The following is a 25,187-nucleotide window of genomic DNA, read 5'->3' as shown; positions in this document are numbered from 1 at the left end:
ATTGCAGCAAATATGTTTACGCGTTTTCTGCTGATGTCCTAGTATGGCTCCTCTGTAAAAACGCCGCTATTTCTGTTCTATTTCAGGATGTTAACGCCGGGCCATTTGTGCAGCCGGATCTCCTCAGACAAGCCGATCAGGAGCACCATACTCCGAAAGGTGAGTGGAGCAGAGTCATAGCGCCACAAGGTGGAGATACAATGTGACAACCACAGAACTTGTAATGGGTCGTCAGGCAGTGAGTCCATAGCAACCAGTCTGTCCCAGATCACTCAGGCCGCGGCAGGACAGGCGCTGCTCCACTTCTAGGGCAAGAAGGGATTCTCCATTTAGGGTGACCTCACCCCAAGCTATGGCATCCACTGTACTTTGCCAACTGAAGCCATAGGGAGGAGTGAGGTCACACTGCAAGAATTACATTTCTATCTGCTGCAGTACTAGGAGGCAAGAGAGGGGCCCTATACTGGAGCACAGAGGGGGTCACCCTTACTTAGTGGGGCCACAGAGGGGGTCACCCTTACATAGTGGGGGCCACAGAGGGGGTCACCATTACTTAGTGGAGCCATAGAGGGGGTCACCATTACTTAGTGGGGCCACAGAGGGGGTCACCCTTACTTAGTGGGGGCCACAGAGTGGGTCACCGTTACTTAGTGGGGCCACAGAGGGGGTCACCATTACTCAGTGGGGCCACAGAGGGGGTCACCATTACTAGACAATCCTCTCTACTAGTGGTCTGTCGGGGGTCCTGAGCCCCCCCGGTCACCTTGTGTGCCCTCACACATCCACTGGTCCCAACACCTCCTAACAGTCTGGTCAGAACGGCCCGGTGGGGGACAATTTATTGATACGACCATCCAGCTTCTCACATCCCAATAATGCGCCCCCCTCTGGTAACGGGGTGACATCTCTTCTCTCCGTCGTAGAGGCGTCTAGTGGTTAACAAGCTCTACACAAGTGGAAGAAGAGGTCACTACACACAAGGAGCCTCCGAGAGCCTTTTATAGGCCAAGGGGGAAACCACTTTTAGGGCCTCCGGTGACAAGACCGTTCATCTAATCACCACAACTCTCATCATTTGTATATCAGCCCGAGATGTAACTGCAGGATGAGTTTTGCAGCAAAACTACAACTTGTTCTAGGGGCGGGATTGTTTTTTTTGACAAAGTATGTAATAAATATGTATTCTCTAATTATTTCTTTATTTTGGGGGGGCACATGGTCTAGTTATAATTCATAGCACCCGTCTGGTTGGCTTGGGCACCGCTCTTCTTCGCATGATAACCCTGTAACGTCTCTTCTGCAGCGAGCAGCTTCGTGGCCCCGTCTGATCTCCAGTCCATTCTGGACAAGCAGGTCTACGGACCCACAACAGAGATGATGGTGAAATCCGACTTCTCCAAGAGAGGCTATGAGCCAAAAGTACAGCTACCCTTCACAGTGCCACCCGGGCAGTGCCCCCGAAAGGTCGAGCTGGAAAGGTGACGACACTGTGACGATATCTGTGTGTGTACTGAACTGCAGGCGGAGGGCAGGACAGAGATGAAGCTTATATCAGGCCATGGAGGCCGATGGTGATCAGCATCCCCCTCCTGTCCTGATAGTTTGTTACAATGTATCAGTGCAGGTGACATGCATCAGCATGCAGTCCAGAAGATTGTCTGAAATCGGGCACAAGCATTCGCCTGAACGCTCGTTTTCTCAGTCATCAGCCATGTTAGGGTGCATTCACACAAGCAATAGAATCATGCGAGTTTTGTGCGTTGCATGATATACAAAGCTCGCACGAAAATAGAACGCATTCTTTTGTCTGGGTCTGTTTAGAGAGTCCGTGTCCTTTGCGATCTGAGTCACGCCCCGAGAATGTCAGGCGCGACGCACCCATGTGAATGCAATCTAAAAGGGAAAACTAACAACTGACCAATGAGCAAACGATCATCTGATTGTGTCTTTGTAGCAAGTATAAAAATGCTCACGGGTCGTCTGTACATCTCCCGTGTGAACAGCTGAGGGTTTGTTACAGCCGTATCCAGTCGAGACAATCCTCAGCGGATTCAAAGCTGATGCATTGTATCTGTCTGGAGTCCATGATGGTACAGAAGATTATCTAGACTGAGGATGATTAGGTCTGCACAGGAGTGATTCCCTTCACTGACATTCAGCAGAGATCTTGAAAATGATTGTCTGTTTTTTGGAAGTTTGCTAATTGGGGATTTTATCCCGTTCAGAATCAGAGATTTTGCATTTAAGTTTTTTTTTGTCCCTGCCTTCCAAAAGCCATAACACTTTCATTTTTCCATTGACATAGCCGTATAAGGTCTTGTGTTTTGCAGGATGAGTTTAATTTTTAATGGAACCATTTAATATACCTAAGGGCTTATTTACACGAGCGTATATCAGTCGGGTTTTCACGGCTAGCCTATATACGCTTCCATCTAAGCAATTGCCCCCTTCCCTCCCCCTCACAGTCTCTTTGCCTCTCTCTTCCCCTCCGAGCGGTTTGCAATGGAAGTGGTTGCGGCGGACCTAAGCTGCCGCCCCCTCTCTGCCCCCTCTCTGCCCCTTGTCCATAGCCGGCAATGGGAGTGGGCGGGGAAGAGCGTATCTTGGCTCCGCCCCCGTCCCAGGCTCCCATTACAAGCAGTGGTGAGGGGCGGAGAGGGGGTGGGAGCTCAGTGCACTAGTTCCCGGCCAGGCCCGCCTCCTCCCCTTGCAGAGAGGGACAGCCTATATCGGCCGGGCGTGAAAACCCGACCAATATACACCTGTCTGAATAAGCCCTTATAATGTATGAAAGAAATGTAAAAAATTTTTAAGTCTGGAAATTTTTTTAAAAAGCCATTTTCCCCATTTTTTTGAGAAGTTTAGTTTTTTGCAGCGTTCACAATGCATTAAAAATGACATATGAATAGAGATGAGCGAGTATACTCGGTAAAGGCAATTGCTCGAGCGAGGGGAGAGCGGAGCGGAACGGAGGGGAGATCTTTCCCTCCCTCTCTCCCCCCGGCTCCCTCCTGCTGACAGCCGCTACTCACCGCTCCCCCGCGCCGGCACCCGAACGTTTCTTCTCGGGCGGGCAGGTACTCGGTAAAGGCAATGCTCGCTTGAGCAATTGCCTTTACCGAGTATACTCGCTCATCTCTACATATGAACTTTGTTCTGTGGGTCCGTACGATTACGGTGACACCAAATCTATATAGTTATTTAAAAGTTTTTCAGTAAATAAAAATTACTTTTGTCGACGTATTCTGAGACTCGTAACGTTTTACTTTTTCGTCGATTGTGGGCTTGTTTTCTTGCTGGGTGAGCTGCAGTTTTCATTAGCACAATTTTGAGGTACACTCATCTTTTTGATCACCTTATGTTCAAATTTTTTAGGATCTGGTAAAGCAAAAAAAAAAAAGCAAATCTGGTGCTTTTTGTTTTTTGTTTTATGGCCTTCAGTGTGCAGGATAAATATTGTAATATTTTAATAGTTCGAATTTTTATGTAAACGGTGAAACCAAATATGTGGGGGTTTTAATTGTTTACATTTCTTTATGGGAATGCGGGAAAAGTGTTTTGTTTTTTTTTACTTTTAATATTTTTAATTTTTTTTTACTGTTACAAAAACTTTATTAAAAGGAAACCTATCACGTCCCTTCATAACCGTAAACTAATTTATGGTGCTGTTAGGGGACATGACAGGGAGTCGGGGGACCTTTGTATACTCACCTGCTCCCTGGTTCCTGCGGTGTTCTCCTCTGAAGATCGCATTGGCACTGTGAAAAGAGTCGGATTTGCAGTGCTGGTGTGATCTTCAATGAAGGACACTGCAGGAGCCAGGGAGTGGATGAGTATAAAAAAACTGCACCTGGCTCCTTGTTATGTGCCATAAGAGCACTTAGTTCACGGTGGCTTGGGCACGTGACAAGTTCCCTTGAAATCTTTTTTTTTTTTTTACACTTTTATTTAGTCCCCACAGAGGACTTGAACTTGTGATTATTTGATTGCTTGTACTGTATGCATATCAAGCTCTGCCTTTAGCAAGCTCTGCATTGCCATGCTAGCCCATTTGCACCTACAACCCAATTGCGTTGTGGGGCTGCCGATGGGGCGTGCATGGGGGTGCCCCCATCCTGTTGACTGTTTAGATGTGTAGTCTTACTTTGACTACAGAATCTAAAGAGTTAACTGCCATGATCAGAGCAAACTTTGATCATGGCAGTTACCGGCGGCTGTCGGAAACAGCCACCGGGTATGGAGCGGACTCATTTAGACACAATGATTATCGCTCAAAAGCCATTTTTTGAGCGATAATCGCTTTTTTTTAACCGCACGCCCATCGTGCACTGATCGTGCACTGTTTGTTTGACTCTGCTGACTTCAAGCTAACTTGAAAATCATCTTGTGGTTTTATCAGACCAAACGCTGAGTTCTCCGTAGGATAGCGCTGACAGTATGCTTTCAGCTGCTGTCCCGCTCGAGAACAATGGAGTTGAATGCAGATAACAGACCATCAGCTGTTATCTGCATTCAGCGAAAGGCTTCATTTGCACACTAATAAGCTACTAAGTAGCTACTTAGTAGTTTATGCAAAATGATCGCTCAAAACTGCCGTTCAAGTTATCTTTTGAACGAATTTTGAGCGATCATCTTTTCGTGTAAATGGGCCTTTAGAGATATGGATGATACTAGTGAGAAGCAAGAACCTGAAAATCCTGAAAAGCATTACTGGTTGAGTTGGGGTGTAAGGGTGCAATTTTTGGCTATATCCTTCTGTATGTGGCTGGAAGTTACATTGTGAGCAGGCTGATGCGAGCGGATCTGTTTATGGTAGGTGGTATAAGCTGATGTAGCAGTGTTAGCACGCCACTGAGTTATAGAGGTGCAGCTTTGCTATTAGGGTAGTGCATCTGGCCATTCGAAGTGAATGGCAGTAGTCGCATTCTGTAAATAACGTAGCTGTGCATCACGTGACAAAGACATAAAAGTAGGATGCCTAACTTCCATGTTGGCGCTGCTACATCTGTAGATGACATAATATAACTTCCGCTAATCCTCACCTCCCCAGGAGAAGACGTGAATACCTCAATCTGAATATATCTCAGCTGCTCGCTAATGAAGGCGTTGACTCCAATCTGCTGGTGCCCCGGCGCGCTGACCCCGGTGACCAACCTTGCATCCGGAATAACAGCGGACAGCTTCTTCCTCCATATCTACCTCTGGAGGTAACGTACCTGATGTTACTGCTGGCAGCTGAGGACTGGTGCCAGCCGTGCACCCTGGGCAGTGCCACTTAAAGGCGAAGCTCATTACAGGATAAAATGATCTGAGGAGGTTATGTGGTTGACAGAGAGGAAGGAGGGTGGGGGGGAGGCAACTGGCGAGCTTTCTGGATGTACACAGCGACATTCTGTGTACAATATCCGCATGCCAACACCAAGAGGTAGAATTATAAGGTGAGCAGCAGTGGGGCAAGGAACCTTGGAGTGAGAGGCGGCAGCTCTGCACATGACATTCTTTAATGTTCTGTTAACAGATTTTTGATAACGAAGAATTTGATATTCGATTGGTGGATGATTGGCTGAGTCTAGGGTATGACGAGGGGTCGAGTGTGAGAAAACCTGTGCCAGGGCAAGCACTTCTCCCAGTGGATGACATCCTGGGGCATGGTAAGTAACTGCATTGTGAAGTGTTGTGTGACTATGATACCGTTACTGCACTCACTATTCTGCTGGTGGAGTCACTGTGTACATACATTACATATACTGTACCGATCCTGAGTTACATCCTGTATTATACTCCAGAGCTGCACTCACTATTCTGCTGGTGGAATCACTGTATACATACATTACCTATCCTGTACTGCTCCTGAGTTACATCCTGCATTATACTTGAGAGCTGCACTCACTATTCTGCTGGTGGAGTCACTGTGTACATACATTACTTATCCTGTACTGACCCTGAGTTACATCCTATATTATACTCCAGAGCTGCACTCACTATTCTGCTGGTGGAGTCACTGTGTACATACATTACTTATCCTGTACTGCTCCTGAGTTACATCCTGTATTATACTCCAGAGCTGCACTCACTATTCTGCTGGTGGAGTCACTGTATACATACATTACTAATCCTGAACTGATCCTGACTTACATCCAGTATCATACTCCAGAGCTGCACTCATTGTTCTATAGCTTCAGAGCAGAAATCTCTCTGCATTTCCTGCTTGTTCTAGTGATTGTATTCTGGGAAGTGTTATCTTTTTACGCCTGTTTTCCCTTTTCTGTTAGAAGATCCAAAGAACTCGCAGCTGGAGTATAAATGGTGTAATGTCGGTGTCCTGGAATACAACGAACAGAAGAAGCTGTACTTAGTCCATAAGTCTGCGGGCTGCCGGCTCCTGACCACAGCAGACAGCAGAGCGCCACTGAAAGGTGTCGGGGAGTATCACATACACATCTATATACAGGGGTCATGTGTACAACACATTCATCTTTGTAGTGATGCGCCAGTAATATTGCAGATGTCGTATTTTCTTCTGCGCTGCTCAGTCATAAATCACGCCATATTTTCTATCAGTAAGGCTGCATCCGCACAGGCTACAAGATTATGGCTACAATGTGAGGCCCATGGTTTCCAATGTGTTCTTTCACAAGAGCAATGTTTTGTCGCAAGATTTTGTAGCCCGTATGGATCTAGCCTTAGTAAAGGATACTTTCACATGTAGCGGTGGATGCGCACCAAAATCCGCAATGTGTGAACGTAGTCTAGCTTATAGTCACATGGCGGAATTCATTACAGAACTTTCTGTGTGAATGCCGCCTTTAAGAACCATTGCAAAAAAATGTAACAAGTAGATGTGGATTTTGCAGTGATTCTTAGACATGGAATTCATGTGGAAAAATGTGCGGTGAATTCCACCGTGTGACCGCGTAAGGTATATTCACGCAGAGCGGAAATGGTGCAGATTTTCTGCAGCAGAAAATCCGCACTACAATTTGCATTAAAACCATGTCAAAAACTGCGTCAAAACCCGCCACATTGATGTGGATTTAGGAATGCATCTGCAGCAGACGTCACCGCTTCATTTGAAAGAGTGAAATCCGCTGCAGATCTACATCAAAATCCCCATCAATGGTGCGTTTTTTTACTCAGTTTTGATGTGGATTTCATTTTGAATTTTCTGCTGTGGAAAACCTGCATCAGTTTCGCTATGTGTGAATATACCTTTAAGAGGATTGTACCACAAAACAAGTCATCCCTACCTACAGGATATGGGATAACTTGCAGATTAGTAAGGGTCCGACATCTGAGATCCCTACTGATCCTAAGAACGGGGGAACGGGTCGTCCTATAATGCAGTCGCACATGCGCACTGCCAGAAATGGCAAAGTTCATGTTCGCCACTGTCTTCAGTGGTCCCAATAAAATGAATGAAGCAGCAGCACGCAGCTGAGATGGACACTCCCTTTATTGTGGGACACTCTGGCCTCCCATTCTCAGGATCACTAGGGGTCCCAGCGGTAGGACCCCACCCATCAGCACATCTCCTACCCTGGGGAGAGAGAATACCTTGTTTTTGTGGGAATTCCCCTCTGAAAGATAATCTTTCAAACAATTGAAAGATTAACAGTTTTAGCAATCGTTTTGCATAAAGTGTTAATGGACACTAATGTCCATTACCACTTTATCAGCTTAATTTGTGTGTAAAAGAGCCTCCGGGAGCTGTTTGCAGAGCACAGCATGTGGTCTGAGCTCTGCACACCGCTCCTTTGTTCTCACACTGGCTGCCGGCAGAATGCAATGTAATCTCCGACTCTCGTGCAGAACACAGTGTGCAGTCCCTGTTATCTCTCTCCAGCTGAACAATGATTTTAAGCATCGTTCAGCTGAAGAGTAAACAATGGCAGCGTTTACACGCAATGATTATCGCTCATATGTAGAGATGAGCAAGCAGGCTCGGATGAGTCAGTTACTCGAGCGAGCCTCGCTCTTCTCAAGTAAGTGCATTCTGGTCCGAGCATGCTCGGGCGGGGGGTGGCGGGGGATAGCAGGGAGTAGCGGGGGAGAGAGTGAGAGAGATCTCTCCCTCTCTCTCTCTCTGCCCCCCGCTATCGCCCACCGCTCACCCCCGTCGCCCCCCCCCCCCCCCCCCCTGTGCATGCTCGGACCAGAATGCACTTACTCAAGAAGAGCGAGGCTCGCTTGAGTAACTGACTTATCCGAGCCTGCTCCCTCATCTCTACTCATTGTTTGAACAAATTTTGAGCGATAATCGTTGCGTGTAAATGGGCTTTTAGAAAATAAAACCTAATTATTGCATCCTAGAAAGTCCTGCAACTTTTTAATAGACTGCATATCACCATCTTTGTTTGCTGTCAATGAATGGGATCATACTTGTTTACAGATAGAGACTGAAAGCCCACCCTGACCTAATACTTCTTACAACTCAGGGTTTTAATGTATCCAGTCTAGAGAATCCTCTATGAGATAAACACCTTGGACCCCAGACTGATACATGTTAAGGCCCATTTACACATAACAATTATCGCTTAAAATTCATTCAAACAACTGAAAATGAGCTAGAATCGTTATTAAACGCAGGCAACAAGCACTTTTCATTTAAATGATGATTTTAAGGTGAACTTAAAACCCATTATAAAGCAAACACATTTACCTCTCAGTAGACCGCAGGCTGTTATCTCTGCAGGGAGTCAGCAGATAACATTATATTCTTCTGGCTGCTGCAATGAGAACAATGCAGCTAGGCTTCTGATTAATCACAGTCTGCGCTCTGCAAACAGCTCCTGGAGGCCCTTTTGCATGTAAATGAAGATGATAAAGTGTTAATGGCCAGTGACAAAAAAATTGCCAAGTCTTTCAATCTTCTAGTCATTTGAAAGATTATTTTTGCATGTAAATGGGCCTTTACCTGCACTGATACATTGTAACAAATTATCTGGACAGAAGGAGATTTTCCCTGCTGATATGATTACCTCTCAGAGGTTTGTCTGGAGTGATACATTGTAACAAACCTTCAGCTGTGAGATTTATTGTACTAGTATAGACAATCATAAGGCCATATTTGTATGACCAAGAGCGAGTTGCTCTTCGGATTCTCTGGCGCAACTTGCATCGCTCAGCACAGAGACACCCCTTCCGTGTGTGGTGTGATTTGTGGGAGATCAAACATTACAAGTTGTATTCTCGCATGAAAATAGGACATGCTGCGAATTTTTTATTTTTTTTTGATCTTTCACTTTTTGTGAGTAAAAATTCCCCCATGTGCGTTAGCCCATTGAAGATAATGGGTTATTACAACGCGCGAGCTCTGGGCAATCGTGCAATCATTTTCTCAAGCGTGTAAACATGGCCTGATACCTGTTGGGGCTCGGTCACACAGGCGTTTTATGGTTCCATTGTTCGGCTACATCCTAGCGCAATAGTAAACAATAGTAGGACCAGAAGTAGCACGCTGTCATGGACAGACTCATTGACTGCAATGGGGTCCATTCGGATACCATCCTGCCTTCCGGTATTTTCCAGGATGAAATTGCTTTCTTTGCAGCGCCATTTTGTCCTGGATTTCAATAGAAATCTGGGGGAACCTAGAGGTCAATGAGCCCTCACTGCACTGATACTAAACTAAAATGTTCCCATTCATTGACTGCAAGCAGTCACTTTGGGAAAAGTGAGGAATTGAAACACATTGGGGCGGACAAATTAAACTTTTTACACATTCCTGGCATATAAAAGTCGCCTATTTTAGCATGGCGCATTTTATGAGACAAAATATGCAACTTTTTTATACTTTACGTTAACCCCACATTTTTAGGAAGTGGGTGGGGTTTAGAGGGGTAATACCAAGAACAAATTTTATCACCTACTCACAAGAGAGAGACCCCCACGATCCTTAGAACAGGGTTCCCGTATCCTCCTCTTCCTCACTGTGGCCTCACAATACCCCTTGCAATGAGGAGGAGTAGGAATGGAGCGGTGGGCACACATGTGCAGTGCCACCCCTTTTCATCTTCAATCGGAGCTAGCTGGGCGCTTGCACGTGGCTATTTCCATCAGGTGGACGGCCTGTCAGATTTATTATAAACTTGTAGCTGCCGTAGATTTCAGATTTGGCGCACAACCACCATGAATCTGCGTTAAATGTATTAAGATCTGTGCGTCTTTCAATACATTTGCTATTTCGTTCCAGCGCAATTTTTACTTAGATTGGTGTATAAATGGCGGTCTAAGGGCTTCTACCCACTAGCGTTTTTGTGCGATGCGATTTTAACATTGGAAAGTCCCATTGAAAAAAACGTAGCAATATCGCAGCGTTAAAAAACACGCTAGTGGGTAGAAGCCCTAAGTGCCCTAGGCAGGTGCAGAACTTTATCATGCAGGGATGATGCGCCATTTACATGATATGGGAAAGTTGCAGTTTTGATGCTTTTTATGCATTTAGTCATTAGGTAACGTGTGCACCGGCGAGTTTCCTGTCTTCTGCCTTGTGAGATGCACAAAACTTGCGCAGAAATAGAACCCATTAATATCAATGGGTCTATTTACATGTTTGAATTTTCTCTCACAGCAATGCCGTGAAATAGAAAAATCGCAGTTTGTTCTATTTTTCTGCAGTTTGGCCATTATTTCCTATATGCGAGTTAAAAATTGCACCACGATCACATATGCATCCGAGTTTCATGGAAATGTGTGGGTTTTTTTTAAATTTCCTATTGAAAAACCATGAGATTTTCACGCATGTTTGGCGACATGATATGGACGGTATTTGCACATGAAAAGAACACATTCATTCGAATCTGTTTATTCACATGAGCAATTTTCTCACAAACTGCATCGCACTCACATAGAAAATTGCAATTTTACAAGTGCGATAATCCGTCTGAATTTCTCTGACCGCCATCGTTCTCACCCTTGTGAATACAACCTTACATTGTGTTTTTATTAGCAGCGCCCTCGTTGGCCTCCTTCCAGTACTGGGTTCCCCGAATCAGGCTGCTGTTTTGCGCTGAGAATCCGCATGTGTTTGCGCAGAGGATTGTTGCTGCCCAACAGCTACGGAAGAAGACGGAAGCACTGCTGTTGTACAACCTGTATGTGGACTGCATGCCGGCGAACGGGAGTCGGAGGGTCACGGAGGACAGTCTGAGCAGAATGAAGCAGCGGCTGCTGAGCACGGCGCGCCTGAAGAAGGATGAGAAGTACGTATGTCATCTGGATGCCACCCCCTTATTCCAGACAGGTGACCAGAGCCGAGCAGGAGACAGCCGGAGTCCTATAATCCAGAACCCGATAGTCTGGCTAGTCCTGAGCCTGGGTCTGTATAGCGTGTACACCATAATGGGCCTGATCAGGGTGGCAGTGGTTTTATAGGACTGATTATACATGGCGGCTGGAAGCATCAGTGGAGAAGATCTCCTTTCTGCATGACATCAGAATTTTCTTCTAAACGTAAACATTATTCGTTCCAGAATCGTCCTCTGCCGCCACCATGTTCTGTCTTACCTGTGCTGAACGGCCCTTTTTTAAACCCCCATCTAGTAGTGCGTTGGACTTCTTTGGCCTTCGGGACCGCAGTAATTCCTCGTGGTGTAGATTCCAGTAGGTGCTGAAATCGTTCTGCAAGAATATCGGCCCCTGCAGACAGGAAGCTTCTTGTATTTGCCGCAGATTAGAAGGAAATGCTCTAGACCAAAAGACTGAGAGTAACTGCGGCCCTTTAATGCACATGCAGAGATAAGCCCCCTGTCCACGGGCGATATGTCACTGCGTTATCTGCGGTGATAATCTGTCCGCGGGTAACGCAGTGAACCCTTTCCATAGACTTAACTATGGAAAGCGCAGCCCGGCTTCCACGAGCAGAGAATCATAGTGATTCTCTGCTCGCTTGATTCAAATTGCAGCATGCAGCGATTTGCCACGATTCTCCGCGGTGAGCCTATCTATCAGATAGGCTCCCCGTGGAGACCTGTCATTTCTCCCTCCTCCTCCCCCGCGGCGGACTATCGCTAGCGATATTCTGCCTCACCTGTGGACAGGGGGCCATACAAGTGTTATAATTAGAGTTTTTCAAGTTTTATTGATAATGCCAGCTAAAGAATGCGTTTTGAAACAACAGAGTGCTTCTTCGCCAGCATACAGTCTCACTACTGATAGCATGCGGCACCAGCAATACTGAAGAAAAAGCGCTGTGGTGTTATTAATAAAACTTGAAAAACTCTAATGATAACACTAGTGTATGTGCATGCCCACTAAAGGGTCCCTCCCTACGATCCATACACATACCTCTCTGGTCACGTCAACACCCGAGTACCCACGTACGACACGTACATCATATTTTAGGTCTTTTTCACACGGGCTACAAAATCATCACTACAATGTGAAGCCCATGGTTTCCAATAAGCTCTTGATGTTTTGTAGCCTGTGTGAAAGAGGCGTTAGATTGAGATGATGACATGTCCTGACCAGCTGACAGAAAGGGGTCATCAATTCATGCTGGCGTTTTCAGCTGGACAAAAAATGCAGCTGTAAGCGCAGCGTTTTTGCAAACAGCTGTGTCAGGGAGGCCTTAGACACAATGGCACTGGAACTGCTTAGAGATGAGCGAGCACCAAAATGCTCGGGTGCTCGTTACTCGAGACGAATTTTTCGCGATGCTCGAGGGTTCGTTTCGAGTAACGAACCCCATTGAAGTCAATGGGCGACCCGAGCATTTTTGTATATCGCCGATGCTCGCTAAGGTTTTCATTTGTGAAAATCGGGGCAATTCAAGAAAGTGATGGGAACGACACAGAAACGGATAGGGCAGGCGAGGGGTTACATGTTGGGCTGCATCTCAAGTTCCCAGGTCCCACTATTAAGCCACAATAGCGGCAAGAGTGGGCCCCCCCCCCCTCCCAACAATTTTTACTTCTGAAAAGCCCTCATTAGCAATGCATACCTTAGCTAAGCACCACACTACCTCCAACAAAGCACAATCACTGCCTGCATGACACTCCGCTGCCACTTCTCCTGGGTTACATACTGCCAATTCCCCCCCCCCCCCACACGACCCAGTGTCCACAGCGCACACCAAACTGTCCCTGCCCAGCCTTCAGCTGCCCTCATGCCACGCCACCCTCATGTCTATTTATAAGTGCGTCTGCCACAGGAAAAGCAGGCACACACTGCAGAGGGTTGGCACGGCTAGGCAGCGACCCTCTTTAAAAGGGGCGGGGCGATAGCCCACAATGCTGTACAGAAGCAATGAGAAATCCAATCCTGTGCCACCTCCATCTGGAGCTGCACACGTGGGCATAGCAATGGGGAACCTATGTGCCACACACTATTCATTCTGTCAAGGTGTCTGCACGCCCCAGTCAGACCGCGGTTTTTTATAAATAGTCACAGGCAGGTACAACTCCGCAATGGGAATTCCGTGTGCACCCACAGCATGGGTGGCTCCCTGGAACCCACTAGCGGTACATAAAAATATCCCATTGCAGTGCCCATCACAGCTGAGGTAGTAATGTCATGTTTAATGCAGGTGGGCTTCGGCCCACACTGCATGCCCCAGTCAGACTGGGGTTCTTTAGAAGTGGAAACAGATGCATTTACAACTCCCTGTGGACCCACAGCATGGGTGGCTCCCTGGAACCCACCGGCGGTACATAAAAATATCCCATTGCATTGCCCAACACAGCGGATGTAACGTCAGCTGTAATGCAGGTGGGCTAAAAATTCATTTGATTACACTGTAGGCGAGGGCCCACAAAAATTGCTGTATCAACAGTACTAATGTACATCAGAAAAATTGGCCATGGCCAACCAAGAGGGCAGGTGAAACCCATTAATCGCTTTGGTTAATGTGGCTTAATTGGTAACTAGGCCGGGAGGCAGCCCAGTTAAAATAAAAATTGGTGGAGGTGAAAGTTTCAACGCTTTAATGAGCATTGAAATGTATAAAAATTGTTTAGAAAAATTATATGACTGAGCCTTGTGGGCCTAAGAAAAATTGCCCGTTCGGCGTGATTATGTGAGGTTTCAGGAGGAGGAGCAGGAGGAGGAGGAGGAATATTATACACAGATTGATGAAGCGAAAAGGTCCCCGTTTTTGATGGGGATACAGAACGATGCTTCCATCCGCGGGTGCAGCCTACCTATTGTTTAGGTATCGCTGCTGTCCGCTGGTGGAGAAGAGAAGTCTGGGGAAATCCAGGCTTTGTTCATCTTGATGAGTGTAAGCCTGTCGGCACTGTCGGTTGACAGGCGGGTACGCTTATCTGTGATGATTCCCCCAGCCGCATTAAACACCCTCTCTGACAAGACGCTAGCCGCAGGACAAGCAAGCACCTCCAGGGCATACAGCGCGAGTTCAGGCCACGTGTCCAGCTTCGACACCCAGTAGTTGTAGGGGGCAGAGGCGTCACGGAGGACGGTCGTGCGATCGGCTACGTACTCCCTCACCATCCTTTTACAATGCTCCCGCCGACTCAGCCGTGACTGGGGAGCGGTGACACAGTCTTGCTGGGGAGCCATAAAGCTGTCAAGGGCCTTAAAGAGTGTTGGCCTGCCTGTGCTGTACATGCTGCCTGATCTCCGCGCCTCCCCTGCTACCTGGCCCTCGGAACTGCGCCTTCGGCCACTAGCGCTGTCGTATGGGAATTTTACCATCAGTTTGTCCGCCAGGGTCCTGTGGTATAGCAACACTCTCTAACCCCTTTCCTCTTCGGGTATGAGAGTGGAAAGGTTCTCCTTATACCGTGGGTCGAGCAGTGTGTACACCCAGTAATCCGTAGTGGCCAGAATGCGTGTAACGCGAGGGTCACGAGAAAGGCATCCTAACATGAAGTCAGCCATGTGTGCCAGGGTACCTGTACGCAACACATGGCTGTCCTCACTAGGAAGATCACTTTCAGGATCCTCCTCCTCCTCCTCCTCAGGCCATACACGCTAAAAGGATGATAGGCCAGCAGCATGTGTACCCTCACCAGTGGGCCAAGCTGTGTCTTCCCCCTCCTCCTCATCTTCCTCCTCCTCCTCCTCCTCCTCCTCACTGCGCTGAGATATAGACAGGAGGGTGCTCTGACTATCCAGCGACATACTGTCTTCCCCCGGCTCTGTTTCCGAGTGCAAAGCGTCTGCCTTTATGCTTTGCAGGGAACTTCTCAAGAGGCATAAAAGAGGAATGGTGACGCTAATGATTGCAGCATCGCCGCTCACCACCTGGGTAGACTCCTCAAAGTTTCGAAGGACCTGGCAGATGTCTGCCAACCAGGCCCACTCTTCTGAAAATAATTGAGGAGGCTGACTCCCACTGCGCCGCCCATGTTGGAGTTGGTATTCCACTATAGCTCTACGCTGCTCATAGAGCCTGGCCAACATGTGGAGCGTAGAGTTCCACCGTGTGGGCACGTTGCACAGCAGTCGGTGCACTGGCAGATTAAACCGATGTTGCAGGGTGGCAGCGTCCGCGTGGGACTTGCGGAAATGTGCGCAGAGCCGGCGCACCATTCCGAGCAGGTCTGACAAGCGTGGGTAGCTTTTCAGAAAGCGCTGAACCACCAAATTAAAGACGTGGGCCAGGCATGGCACGTGCGTGAGGCTGCCGAGCTGCAGAGCCGCCACCAGGTTACGGCCGTTGTCACACACGACCATGCCCGGTTGGAGGCTCAGCGGCGCAAGCCAGCGGTCGGTCTGCTCTGTCAGACCCTGCAGCAGTTCGTGGGCCGTGTGCCTCCTATCTCCTAAGCTGAGTAGTTTCAGCACGGCCTGCTGATGCTTGCCCACCGCTGTGCTGCCACGACGCGCGACACCAACTGCTGCCGACGTGCTGCTGCTGCTGACACATCTTGATTGCGAGACAGAGGTTGCGTTGGAGGAGGAGGAGGAGGAGGAGGGTGGTTTAGTGGAGGAAGCATACACCGCCACAGATACCACCACCGAGCTGTGGCCCGCAATTCTGGGGGTGGGTAGGACGTGAGCGGTCCCAGGCTCTGACTCTGTCCCAGCCTCCACTAAATTCAATGTGCCGTCAGGGAGATATAGTGGCCCTGCCCGCCTGTGCTTGTCCACGTGTCCGTTGTTAAGTGGACCTTGGCAGTAACCACGTTGGTGAGGGCGCGTACAATGTTGCGTGAAATGTAGTTGTGCAGGGCTGGGACGGCACATCGGGAAAAGTAGTGGCGACTGGGAACTGAGTAGCGCGGGGCCGCCGCCACCATCATACTTTTGAAGGACTCTGTTTCCACAACCCTATACGGCAGCATCTCCAGGCTGATAAATTTGGCTACGTGCACGTTTAACGCTTGAGCGTGCGGGCGCGTGGCGGCGTACTTGCGCTTGCGCTCAAACACTTGCGCTAGCGACGGCTGGACGCTGCGCTGACAGACATTGCTGGATGGGGCCGAGGACAGCGGAGGTGAGGGTGTGGGTGCAGGCCAGGAGACGGTAGTGCCTGTGTCCTCAGAGGGGGGTTGGATCTCAGTGGCAGGTTGGGGCACAGGGGGAGAGGCAGCGGTGCAAAGCGGAGGCGGTGAACGGCCTTCGTCCCACCTTGTGGGGTGCTTGGCCATCATATGTCTGCGCATGCTGGTGGTGGTGAGGCTGCTGGTGGTGGCTCCCCGGCTGATCTTGGCGCGACAAAGGTTGCACACCACTGTTCGTCGGTCGTCTGCACTCTCAGTGAAAAACTGCCAGACCTTTGAGCACCTCGGCCTCTGCAGGGTGGCATGGCGCGAGGGGGCGCTTTGGGAAACAGTTGGTGGATTATTCGGTCTGGCCCTGCCTCTACCCCTGGGCACCGCACTGCCTCTTGCAACCTGCCCTGCTGCTGCCCTTGCCTCCCCCTCTGAAGACCTGTCCTCAGTAGGCGTAGCAAACCAGGTGGGGTCAGTCACCTCATTGTCCTGCTGCTCTTCCTCAGAATCCTCGGTGCGCTCCTCCCTCGGACTTAATGCCCTTACTACTACCTCACTGCAAGACAACTGTGTCTCATCGTCATCGGCCTCCTCACCCACTGAAAGGTCTTGAGACAGTTGCCGGAAGTCCCCAGCCTCATCCCCCGGACCCCGGGAACTTTCGAATGGTTGGGCATCAGTCACGATAAACTCCTCTGGTGGGAGAGGAACCACTGCTGCCCAATCTGAGCAGGGGCCCGAGAACAGTTCCTGGGAGTCTGCCCGCTCCTCAGAATGTCTCATTTTCATGGAGTGAGGAGGCTGGGAGGAAGGAGGAGCAGCAGCCAGAGGATTCTGAGTTGCAGCAGTGGACGGCGCAGAACTCTGGGTGGACAATAGGTTGCTGGAAGCACTTTCTGCCATCCACGACAGGACCTGCTCACACTGCTCATTTTCTAATAAAGGTCTACCGCGTGGACCCATTAAATGTGCTATGAATGTGGGGACGCCAGAAACGTGCCTCTCTCCTAATCCCGCTGCAGTCGGCTGCGATACACCTGGATCAGGAGCTCGGCCTGTGCCCACACCTGGACTAGGGCCTCCGCGTCCTCGGCCGCGCCCACGTCCTCTAGGCCTACCCCTACCCCTCAGCATGCTGTATTACCAGGAATGCAGAAACACAACACTGTAATTAAATGTGCCGCTTATTGGCCTGTGGTTGGAGGCTGAGTTCGCTTACGGAACGCCAGGAAATAATTTGGCGCAAGCCTGCTGTAACACTTAGCTGGCTGCGTATTTATTTGGAGAAATACTACCCCCAGCAGACATGGACCCAGAACACTGAGCAGAGTGACAGGCAGGCCAAATAAATTTTTTCCAAATATTTTTTTCTAAAGGACCACTGCGTATATTCAATCTATAATGTATGTCTTCTGGCCCTGCCTACACAATTCTGTCCCTGATGTGTGTGTCACGGAACTGCAGTGTTGCACTGTTATTAACTGCAACAGACCGGTGATTTCAGAGCCAGGAAATAATTGGCGCAAGCCTGCTGTAACACTTAGCTGGCTGCGTATTTATTTGGAGAAATACTACCCCCAGCAGACATGGACCCAGAACACTGAGCAGAGTGACAGGCAGGCCAAATAGATTTTTTCCAAATATTTTTTTCAAAAGGCCAACTGCGTATATTCAATCTATAATATATGTCTTCTGGCCCTGCCTACACAATTCTGTCCCTGGACTGTGTGACGGAACTGCAGTGTTGCACTGTTATTAACTGCAACAGACCGGTGATTTCAGAGCCAGGAAATAATTTGGCGCAAGCCTGCTGTAACACTTAGCTGGCTGCGTATTTATTTGGAGAAATACTACCCCCAGCAGACACAGACCCAGAACACTGAGCAGAGTGACAGGCAGGCCAAATAGATTTTTTTCAAATATTTTTTTCTAAAGGACCACTGCATATATTCAATCTATAATATATGTCTTCTGGCCCTGCCTACACAATTCTATCCCTGGAGTATTACTGCAGGGCGCAATGCTCTGCACGGCCGATATACCAAAAAAAAAAAAAAGTGCAACACTGCTAAAAGCAGCCTCCACACTACTGCACACGGTTAGATGTGGCCCTAAGAAGGACCGTTGGGGTTCTTAAAGCCTACAATAACTCCTAACGCTCTCCCTGCCTCCACACGTCTGTCCCTGGACTATTACTGCAGGGCGCAATGCTCTGCACGGCCGATATACCAAAAAAAAAAAAAGTGCAACACTGCTAAAAGCAGCCTCCACACTACTGCACACGGTTAGATGTGGCCCTAAGAAGGACCGTCGGGGTTCTTGAAGCCTACACTAACTCCTAACACTCTCCCTACAGCAGCTCCAACACGATACCACTGTCCCTCAGCTATCTCACAACGCATCTGAGGCGAGCCGCGGGAGGGGCCGATTTTTATACTCGGGTGACACCTGATCTCCCCAGCCCCTCACTGCAGGGGGGTGGTATAGGGCTTGAACGTCGCAGGGGGAAGTTGTAATGCCTTCCCTGTCTTTCAATTGGCCAGAAAAGCGCGCTAACGTCTCAGAGAGGAAAGTGAAAGTAACCCGAACATCGCGTGGTACTCGTTACGAGTAACGAGCATCTCGAACACGCTAATACTCGAACGAGTATCAAGCTCGGACGAGTACGTTCGCTCATCTCTAGAACTGCTTGTTTGCTGTTATAGCCCATTCGTGCTAAGGAACAGCGAGTTGTGCGTTTGGACACATTAGTTGGACCACCAGTGTTGTATTTGGTTGATTGTGCAGCTCCTGTCAGTCAGAACGATTCCTGACATCCTCCTCTGACCCCTTATAATTACGAGTTGTTTCCATCCAAAGGATCCCTTTTCACTGGATGTTTTCTCTAGATTATACCATTATTTTTAATCCTCTCCACACCATTACACGAGAAAACCTCACATGGCCCCGGCTACTCTAGCACTGATGCTAGACTAGGCCTCGTTGAAGTCACCAAAATCGCTGGATTTTCCCATTTAGGCCTCGGTCAGACGGGTGATTTTTGGTGTGATCTGCGCATGCGATCGCCGTTTTTATAGAACCATTGCTTTGCAATGGTATCGGACACATGAGCGCTTTTTATGTGCTCGTCCGATTTATTATAGAACAGAAATCGCAGATCGCTCCTATCTGCGATCTGCGATTCCTGTTCTTCTCTATATGCGCTCAATGGGGCCGGCGGCAGCAGCGCCGACCCTATTGAGAACATATACTAGACAAATCATTTTCCTCTGAAGAATGATGTTTGCCCATTGAAAGCAATGGGCTGCCAGCGATCGCAGGATGAATTTTTGGGAAGGGCTTAAAAATATAAGCCCTTCCCTGAAAATCATCCAAAGCTGTGTAAAAAGTAAAAAAAAAATATATACTCACCTTGTCCCGGCAGACGGAGTTCAGCCGCGGCCAGCCGTCAGTTCTCCTGAACTGCTGTGAGTAGTATTCAGCAGCCGGGGATTTAAAATCCCCGCCTGCTGAATGAGCTGCCTCTGATTGATCACAGCTCTCACCAATCACAGGCAGCTCTCACTCACCCATTCATGAATTCATGAATGGGTGAGTGAGTGCTGCCTCTGATTGGCTCAGCGCAGGGACCAATCAGGGGCAGCTCTCAGCTGAATGACAGCTCATTGTAAATCCCCGGCTGCTGAATACTACTCACAGCAGTTCAGGAGAACTGCCGGCCGGCCGCGGCTGAACTCCGTCTGCCGGGACAAGGTGAGTATATTTTTTTTTTTACTTTTTACACAGTTTTGGATGATTTTCAGGGAAGGGCTTATATTTTTAAGCCCTTCCCGAAAATTCATCTTGAGATCGCCCGCAGCCCATTGCTTTCAATGGAGCCGGCTGTATTGCCGGCTCCATTGAATTCAATGCGCTGGACAGCGCTGCACTGCTCCGGCCCGTTTCTAATGAAACGCGGCTAGGAGCAGATTTTTCGGGCGATTTTTCGGCCCCAGTCACGCGATTTGCGGATGCGCATCCGTCATGCGATCTGCAAATCGCGGGGAAAAAATGCCCGTGTGACCGAGGCCTAAATGTGGATTCACACTGAAACTGATCCGCACATAATTTTATGCTGCACTCCGGGTTTACGAGGAGAATTTCCGTACACGGAAGCGCCAATCATGAGAGGGTTGTGGACTCTAATAAAGAGGCCGTTCAGTGTTCCTTAGAAATCTGAATGACTGCTATTGTAGATGCTGCCTTTTCCGGACTCCTGCATATCTCTCTCATGTAATGAATTCCCTACACTTTTGCCTTTCTGGAAACTAGTAAAGTTGAGTGGTCCCAATATTGGGGAGGGTCCTAGGTTGCACCGTACCATTTCCACAGAAGGCTAACATTTTTATTGTGTTATTTTCCCAGTGTGGATCACCAGCTGAAACATCTTGAACTGGAGATCAGTTTGGACTACGAGCGAACGATGAATAAGCTCGTGTTTGACCGACTCGTCTCCTCCAATCCTCAGAAGTTTTCTTACATCACCCTCCCAGACAGAGCCAAGGACAAGATCCTGAGCAAAGGTGATTATTAGGGGCCAGATCATCCTTAAAGCCTATTTACGCAAGCAAGAAAATCGTACGAGTTCTGTGCATTTGTGCGACGCACAGAACTCGTTCAATGTATTAACCCTTTGTTTCCAATGGGTAAATTCACAGAAGCAGTTTCCTCTTGCATTGGTACTGCAGGACGGAATGACTGAAGTTTGTTCCATTTTTCTGCAAAATCACTGAAAACTTGCCTATTATTTGCTATGGGCAAATTAAGAATCACATTGCACTTACATGAAACTCACATGTATATGAAAATCACATGTACCCCTACACGATTTTCTTTACAAAAAGTGCATTGCACGCACATAGAAATCATGGGTTTAAGAGTGCAATATCGGTCCAAGTTTGCCCGTCTAAATCCGCCTTATATAATGAGAAGTTCTGCCACTGTCTGATAGACTTTGGCCTTTATTTTAAATATTGTCGTATTCTGTGGCAGTTTCTTCAATAACCCAATAATCAAAAGCTATGCCAAATTTATAATTTTGGAGCACATTTATAATTTTTGCACATTTTCCACTGCACTATAATCCTAACAATGCAGTTAAAAAATGTATCAACATTTTTTAGTTAGAGTGCCAGAAACACTTTTTGGCTGCTGCATCTCATTGTTGACTCATGTTCAGTCTATGATCTATTAGTATACCCAAGTCTTTTTCACATGTTTTGCTTAGCCCAATTCCTCCCATTCTGTATGTGTTTTCTTCATTTTTTTTGCCCAGATGTAGGACTTTGCATCTCTCCTTGTTAAATACCATTCTGTTAGTTGCTTCAACACATTTAGACCACTCAAACTTTTGTTAAAAAAAGGCAAGCTTGTTTCACATTCTATTTATTCTTAGCACAAAAGAAGTTGTAAATGTGTCAGGAAAGACGTGCCCCAGAATTCTGGCGTACTTTACTCCACGAATCAGGTGCAAATGGCTTCATAAATAAATGCCTTTTTATTTCAAATCTTCACCGTTTTCGAGATGTCTGCTGTCAGTGATTGAAAATATTCTTCTATAAACCTAATGCTTTTCACTGCTGAAACTTTGTTGCAATTGTATCCAGTGTAGACAATCCTCTGTGGACTCCAGACTGTTACATGTTACCTGTACTGATACCTTGTAACAAATTACCAAGACAGGAAAGAGATTTGAGCTGCTGATGGGCTCATCTCAATGGGATTGTCTGCACCGATGCATTATAACAAACCCTCAGCTCTGAGAGTAGTAGGTCGGTATGGGATTTGGAACGCTTGTTTTTATGTCCATATCTCCACTCTTATCCATGCCTTTTGTTCTTTGTAGGATTAATTGATATTCCCAACTATCCATTTGCCAAAAACCGGGCAGCGCTAACGTTCACCACCCTCCTGACCAGGTCAGAGGTCATCACCTCCCTCTGCAAAGTGCGAACTGAGTGTAACAAGGTGTCTTCGATGTCTCTGTTCCATTCCACCCTGACTAAGTGCGTCCGCCTAGAGGAGTTTGAGCAGACACAGTCACAGACCTTCTCGCAGGTAACAGGAAAAGCATGTATAGAAGTTCCTTATGAGCAGTGGCGTCAGTTTACAGGTGAGGCTCTGCTCACATCTATATGTTGGAGGTATAGGCCAGGAGTGTTACTTGATGTACACTGCATTCAAAAAGTCTTCAGACCCTTTCACTTTTTTTACATTTTGTTATGTTTGGCCTTGTGTTTCCCTCATTCTGCACAGTATCCCAAAATGACAAAGTGACAACAGAATGGGAGAAATCTTTCTACATTTTTTCAAAATGAAAATCTACCATTTTGCATTGACATAAGTGTTCACACCCCTTGGCATGACACTTAACATTTAGCTCTGGGGGCCTCCCATTTCTTTTGATCCTCTCTGAGATGTTTCTACACTTTGATTGGAATCACATGTGGTAAATTCAGTGGGACATAATTTTAAAAGTTCCCCCTGTCTATATAAGGTCTCACAGCTCAAAATGCATATCAGAGCCAAAACCAAGCCATGAAGAGGAGAGAACTGCCTGCAGAGCTCAGAGTCAGAATTGTGTGGAGGTGCAGATCTGGAGAAGGCGACAAAAACATCTTTCCCAAGAGCCCAGTGGCCTCCATAATTCTTATATGGCAGAAAACAACCAGGACTCTTCCTAGAGCCGCCAACTTACCAAACTAAGTCATCAGAGGAGAAGGACCTTGGTAAGAGAGGTGCCCAAGAACCCAATGGTCTCTCTGGCTGAGCTCCAACGATCCTGTGTGCAGATGGGAAAAACTTCCAGAAGGTCATCCATCACTGCAGCCTCCACCAATCTGGGCTTTATGGTAGAGCGGCCAGAAAAAAGTCTCTCCTCAGTAAGGCACATGAAAGCCGCCTGAAGTTGACCAAAAAGCACCTAAAGGATTTAGACTGTGAGAAACTAGATTCTCTGCTCTGATGACACCAAGATGGAATTTTTTGGCCTTAATTCTAAGCGTTGTGTCTGGAGGAAACCAGACGCCGCTCATCACCTGCCTAATACCATCCCTACAGTGCAGCCTGGTGGTGGCAGCATCATGCTGGGGGAAGTGGGGACCGGTCAGGGTTGATGGAAAGCTGAATGGAGCAAAGTTCAGAGATAATGAAAACCTGATCCAGAGTGAAAGGGACCTCAGACTGGGCAGAAGGTTCACCTTCCAACAAGACAATGACCCTAAGTACACAGCTAAGACAACACAGGAGGGGCTTAGGGACAACGCTGTGAATGTCCTTCAGTGTCTCAGCCAGAGCCCTTAGGTGAACCCAATTGAACATCCCTGGATAGACCTGAAAATGGCCATCCCCAGACAGCCTCCATCCAACCTGACAAAAAACTGAAAATCTCCAAATCCTGGTATGCCAACCCTGTGGCATCATACCCAAGAAGACCGGAGGCTGGAATCGCTGCCAAAGGTGCTTCAATTAAGTACGGAGTACAGGGTGTGAATACCTATGTCAATGCAAAGTGATAATTTTTAATTGAAAAAAATGACAAAGATTTCTAACATTCTGTTGTCGCTATCATTATGGGGTATTGAGTTCAGAATGATAGGAGAAACAAGACCAAAACAGAACAAAATGAAAAAAAAGTGAGAGGGTCTGAAGACTTTCCAAATGCAGTGTATACCTCCAGTGTATTCTCCAGTATAAACATACACTGGCATAACTTGTCCAATAGCTATAAAGTCCAGAAAAATTTAGACCGTCCTCTATAGGTTTGTCAGCAGTGGCCAACCATATAGGAAGGTGCAAAGAAAAGTGGAAATGTTTTACAGGAGTCATTGTCAATAGACGGAACTCATGATCCTTCACTTCTCGTCTTTCCCTAGGTCCAGTTGTTCCTGAAGGACAGCTGGGTGAGCACCCTGAAGAATGCCATTCGGAGCAGCCTGAGAGATGTAGGGAAAGGCTGGTATGACCTCAACGAGTGCAACTGGGAAGTGTACCGCATGTCCAAACTCCGGCAGCTCATGGAACTTATCAAGTTTAACCTGCAGGACTCCTTGCGCTTTCTGGTACAAGACTCCATTGTTAGCTTCACCCAGTTCATACTTGATGCTTGTTACAGTGTCTTATCGTGCCCTGATGAGCTGGACTGGGGAGGCGACCTCATCAACAGCCCATACAAGTAAGACGGCTCTCCTGAGTTGCACTTAATATTCTGCTGGTGGAGTCACTGTATAAATACATTACTTATCCTGTACTGATTCTGAATTAAATCCTTTATTATACTCCAGAGCTGCACTCCCTATTCTGCTGGTGGAGTCACTGTGTACATATATTATTTATCCTGTACTGATCCTGAGTTACATCCTCTATTATACTCCAGAGCTGCACTCACTATTTTGCTGGTGGAGTCACTGTGTACATACATTACTTATCCTATACTCATCCTGTGTTACATCCTGTGTTATACTCCAGAGCTGCACTCACTATTCTGCTGGAGGAGTAACTGTGTACATATGATTCTATCTTGTTTATTGAAGACCTAGGAAAAATCCAATATTTTTGCTAGACTTGGTGTTGGACAGCTCTGGGGCTCATTTCAGCACTCCGCTGGAGAACTTTGAGACTACACTCATGACTTTGTTTGACAAAGGAATCTTAGCAACTCACAGCGTCCCCCAACTGGAGAAGGTGATAATCTTGCTTGATCTGTCTAGCTTCATAAGAAGAGAGGGAGCAGGGGAAGCTTAAAGCCAAAGT

The 25,187-nt window shown here is 47.5% G+C and overlaps 1 protein-coding gene across 2 annotated transcripts in view; it reads left to right on the top strand.

Moving 5' to 3' along the window:
• DNAH1 (dynein axonemal heavy chain 1) overlaps nt 1–25,187 on the top strand; it is a 99,157-nt gene that overhangs the window by 11,835 nt on the left and 62,135 nt on the right. Inside the window, exons 4-13 of one of the 2 annotated variants that reach the window (XM_066596925.1) lie at nt 87–159; nt 1,304–1,478; nt 5,051–5,207; nt 5,519–5,651; nt 6,273–6,416; nt 10,952–11,201; nt 20,802–20,959; nt 22,282–22,493; nt 24,311–24,609; nt 24,968–25,118. In XM_066596925.1, the coding sequence (XP_066453022.1) occupies nt 87–159; nt 1,304–1,478; nt 5,051–5,207; nt 5,519–5,651; nt 6,273–6,416; nt 10,952–11,201; nt 20,802–20,959; nt 22,282–22,493; nt 24,311–24,609; nt 24,968–25,118 (1,752 nt within the window). Of the gene's footprint in view, nt 1–86; nt 160–1,303; nt 1,479–5,050; nt 5,208–5,518; nt 5,652–6,272; nt 6,417–10,948; nt 11,202–20,801; nt 20,960–22,281; nt 22,494–24,310; nt 24,610–24,967; nt 25,119–25,187 lie in introns of both variants that reach the window. The other variant, XM_066596924.1, reaches the window with a different exon arrangement.

The sequence above is a fragment of the Eleutherodactylus coqui genome, chromosome 3, assembly GCF_035609145.1.
Source record: "Eleutherodactylus coqui strain aEleCoq1 chromosome 3, aEleCoq1.hap1, whole genome shotgun sequence".
Classification (NCBI taxonomy): domain Eukaryota; kingdom Metazoa; phylum Chordata; class Amphibia; order Anura; family Eleutherodactylidae; genus Eleutherodactylus; species Eleutherodactylus coqui.
The sequence above is the reverse complement of the archived record's forward strand: the minus strand, read 5'-3'. Positions and strand labels throughout refer to the sequence as shown.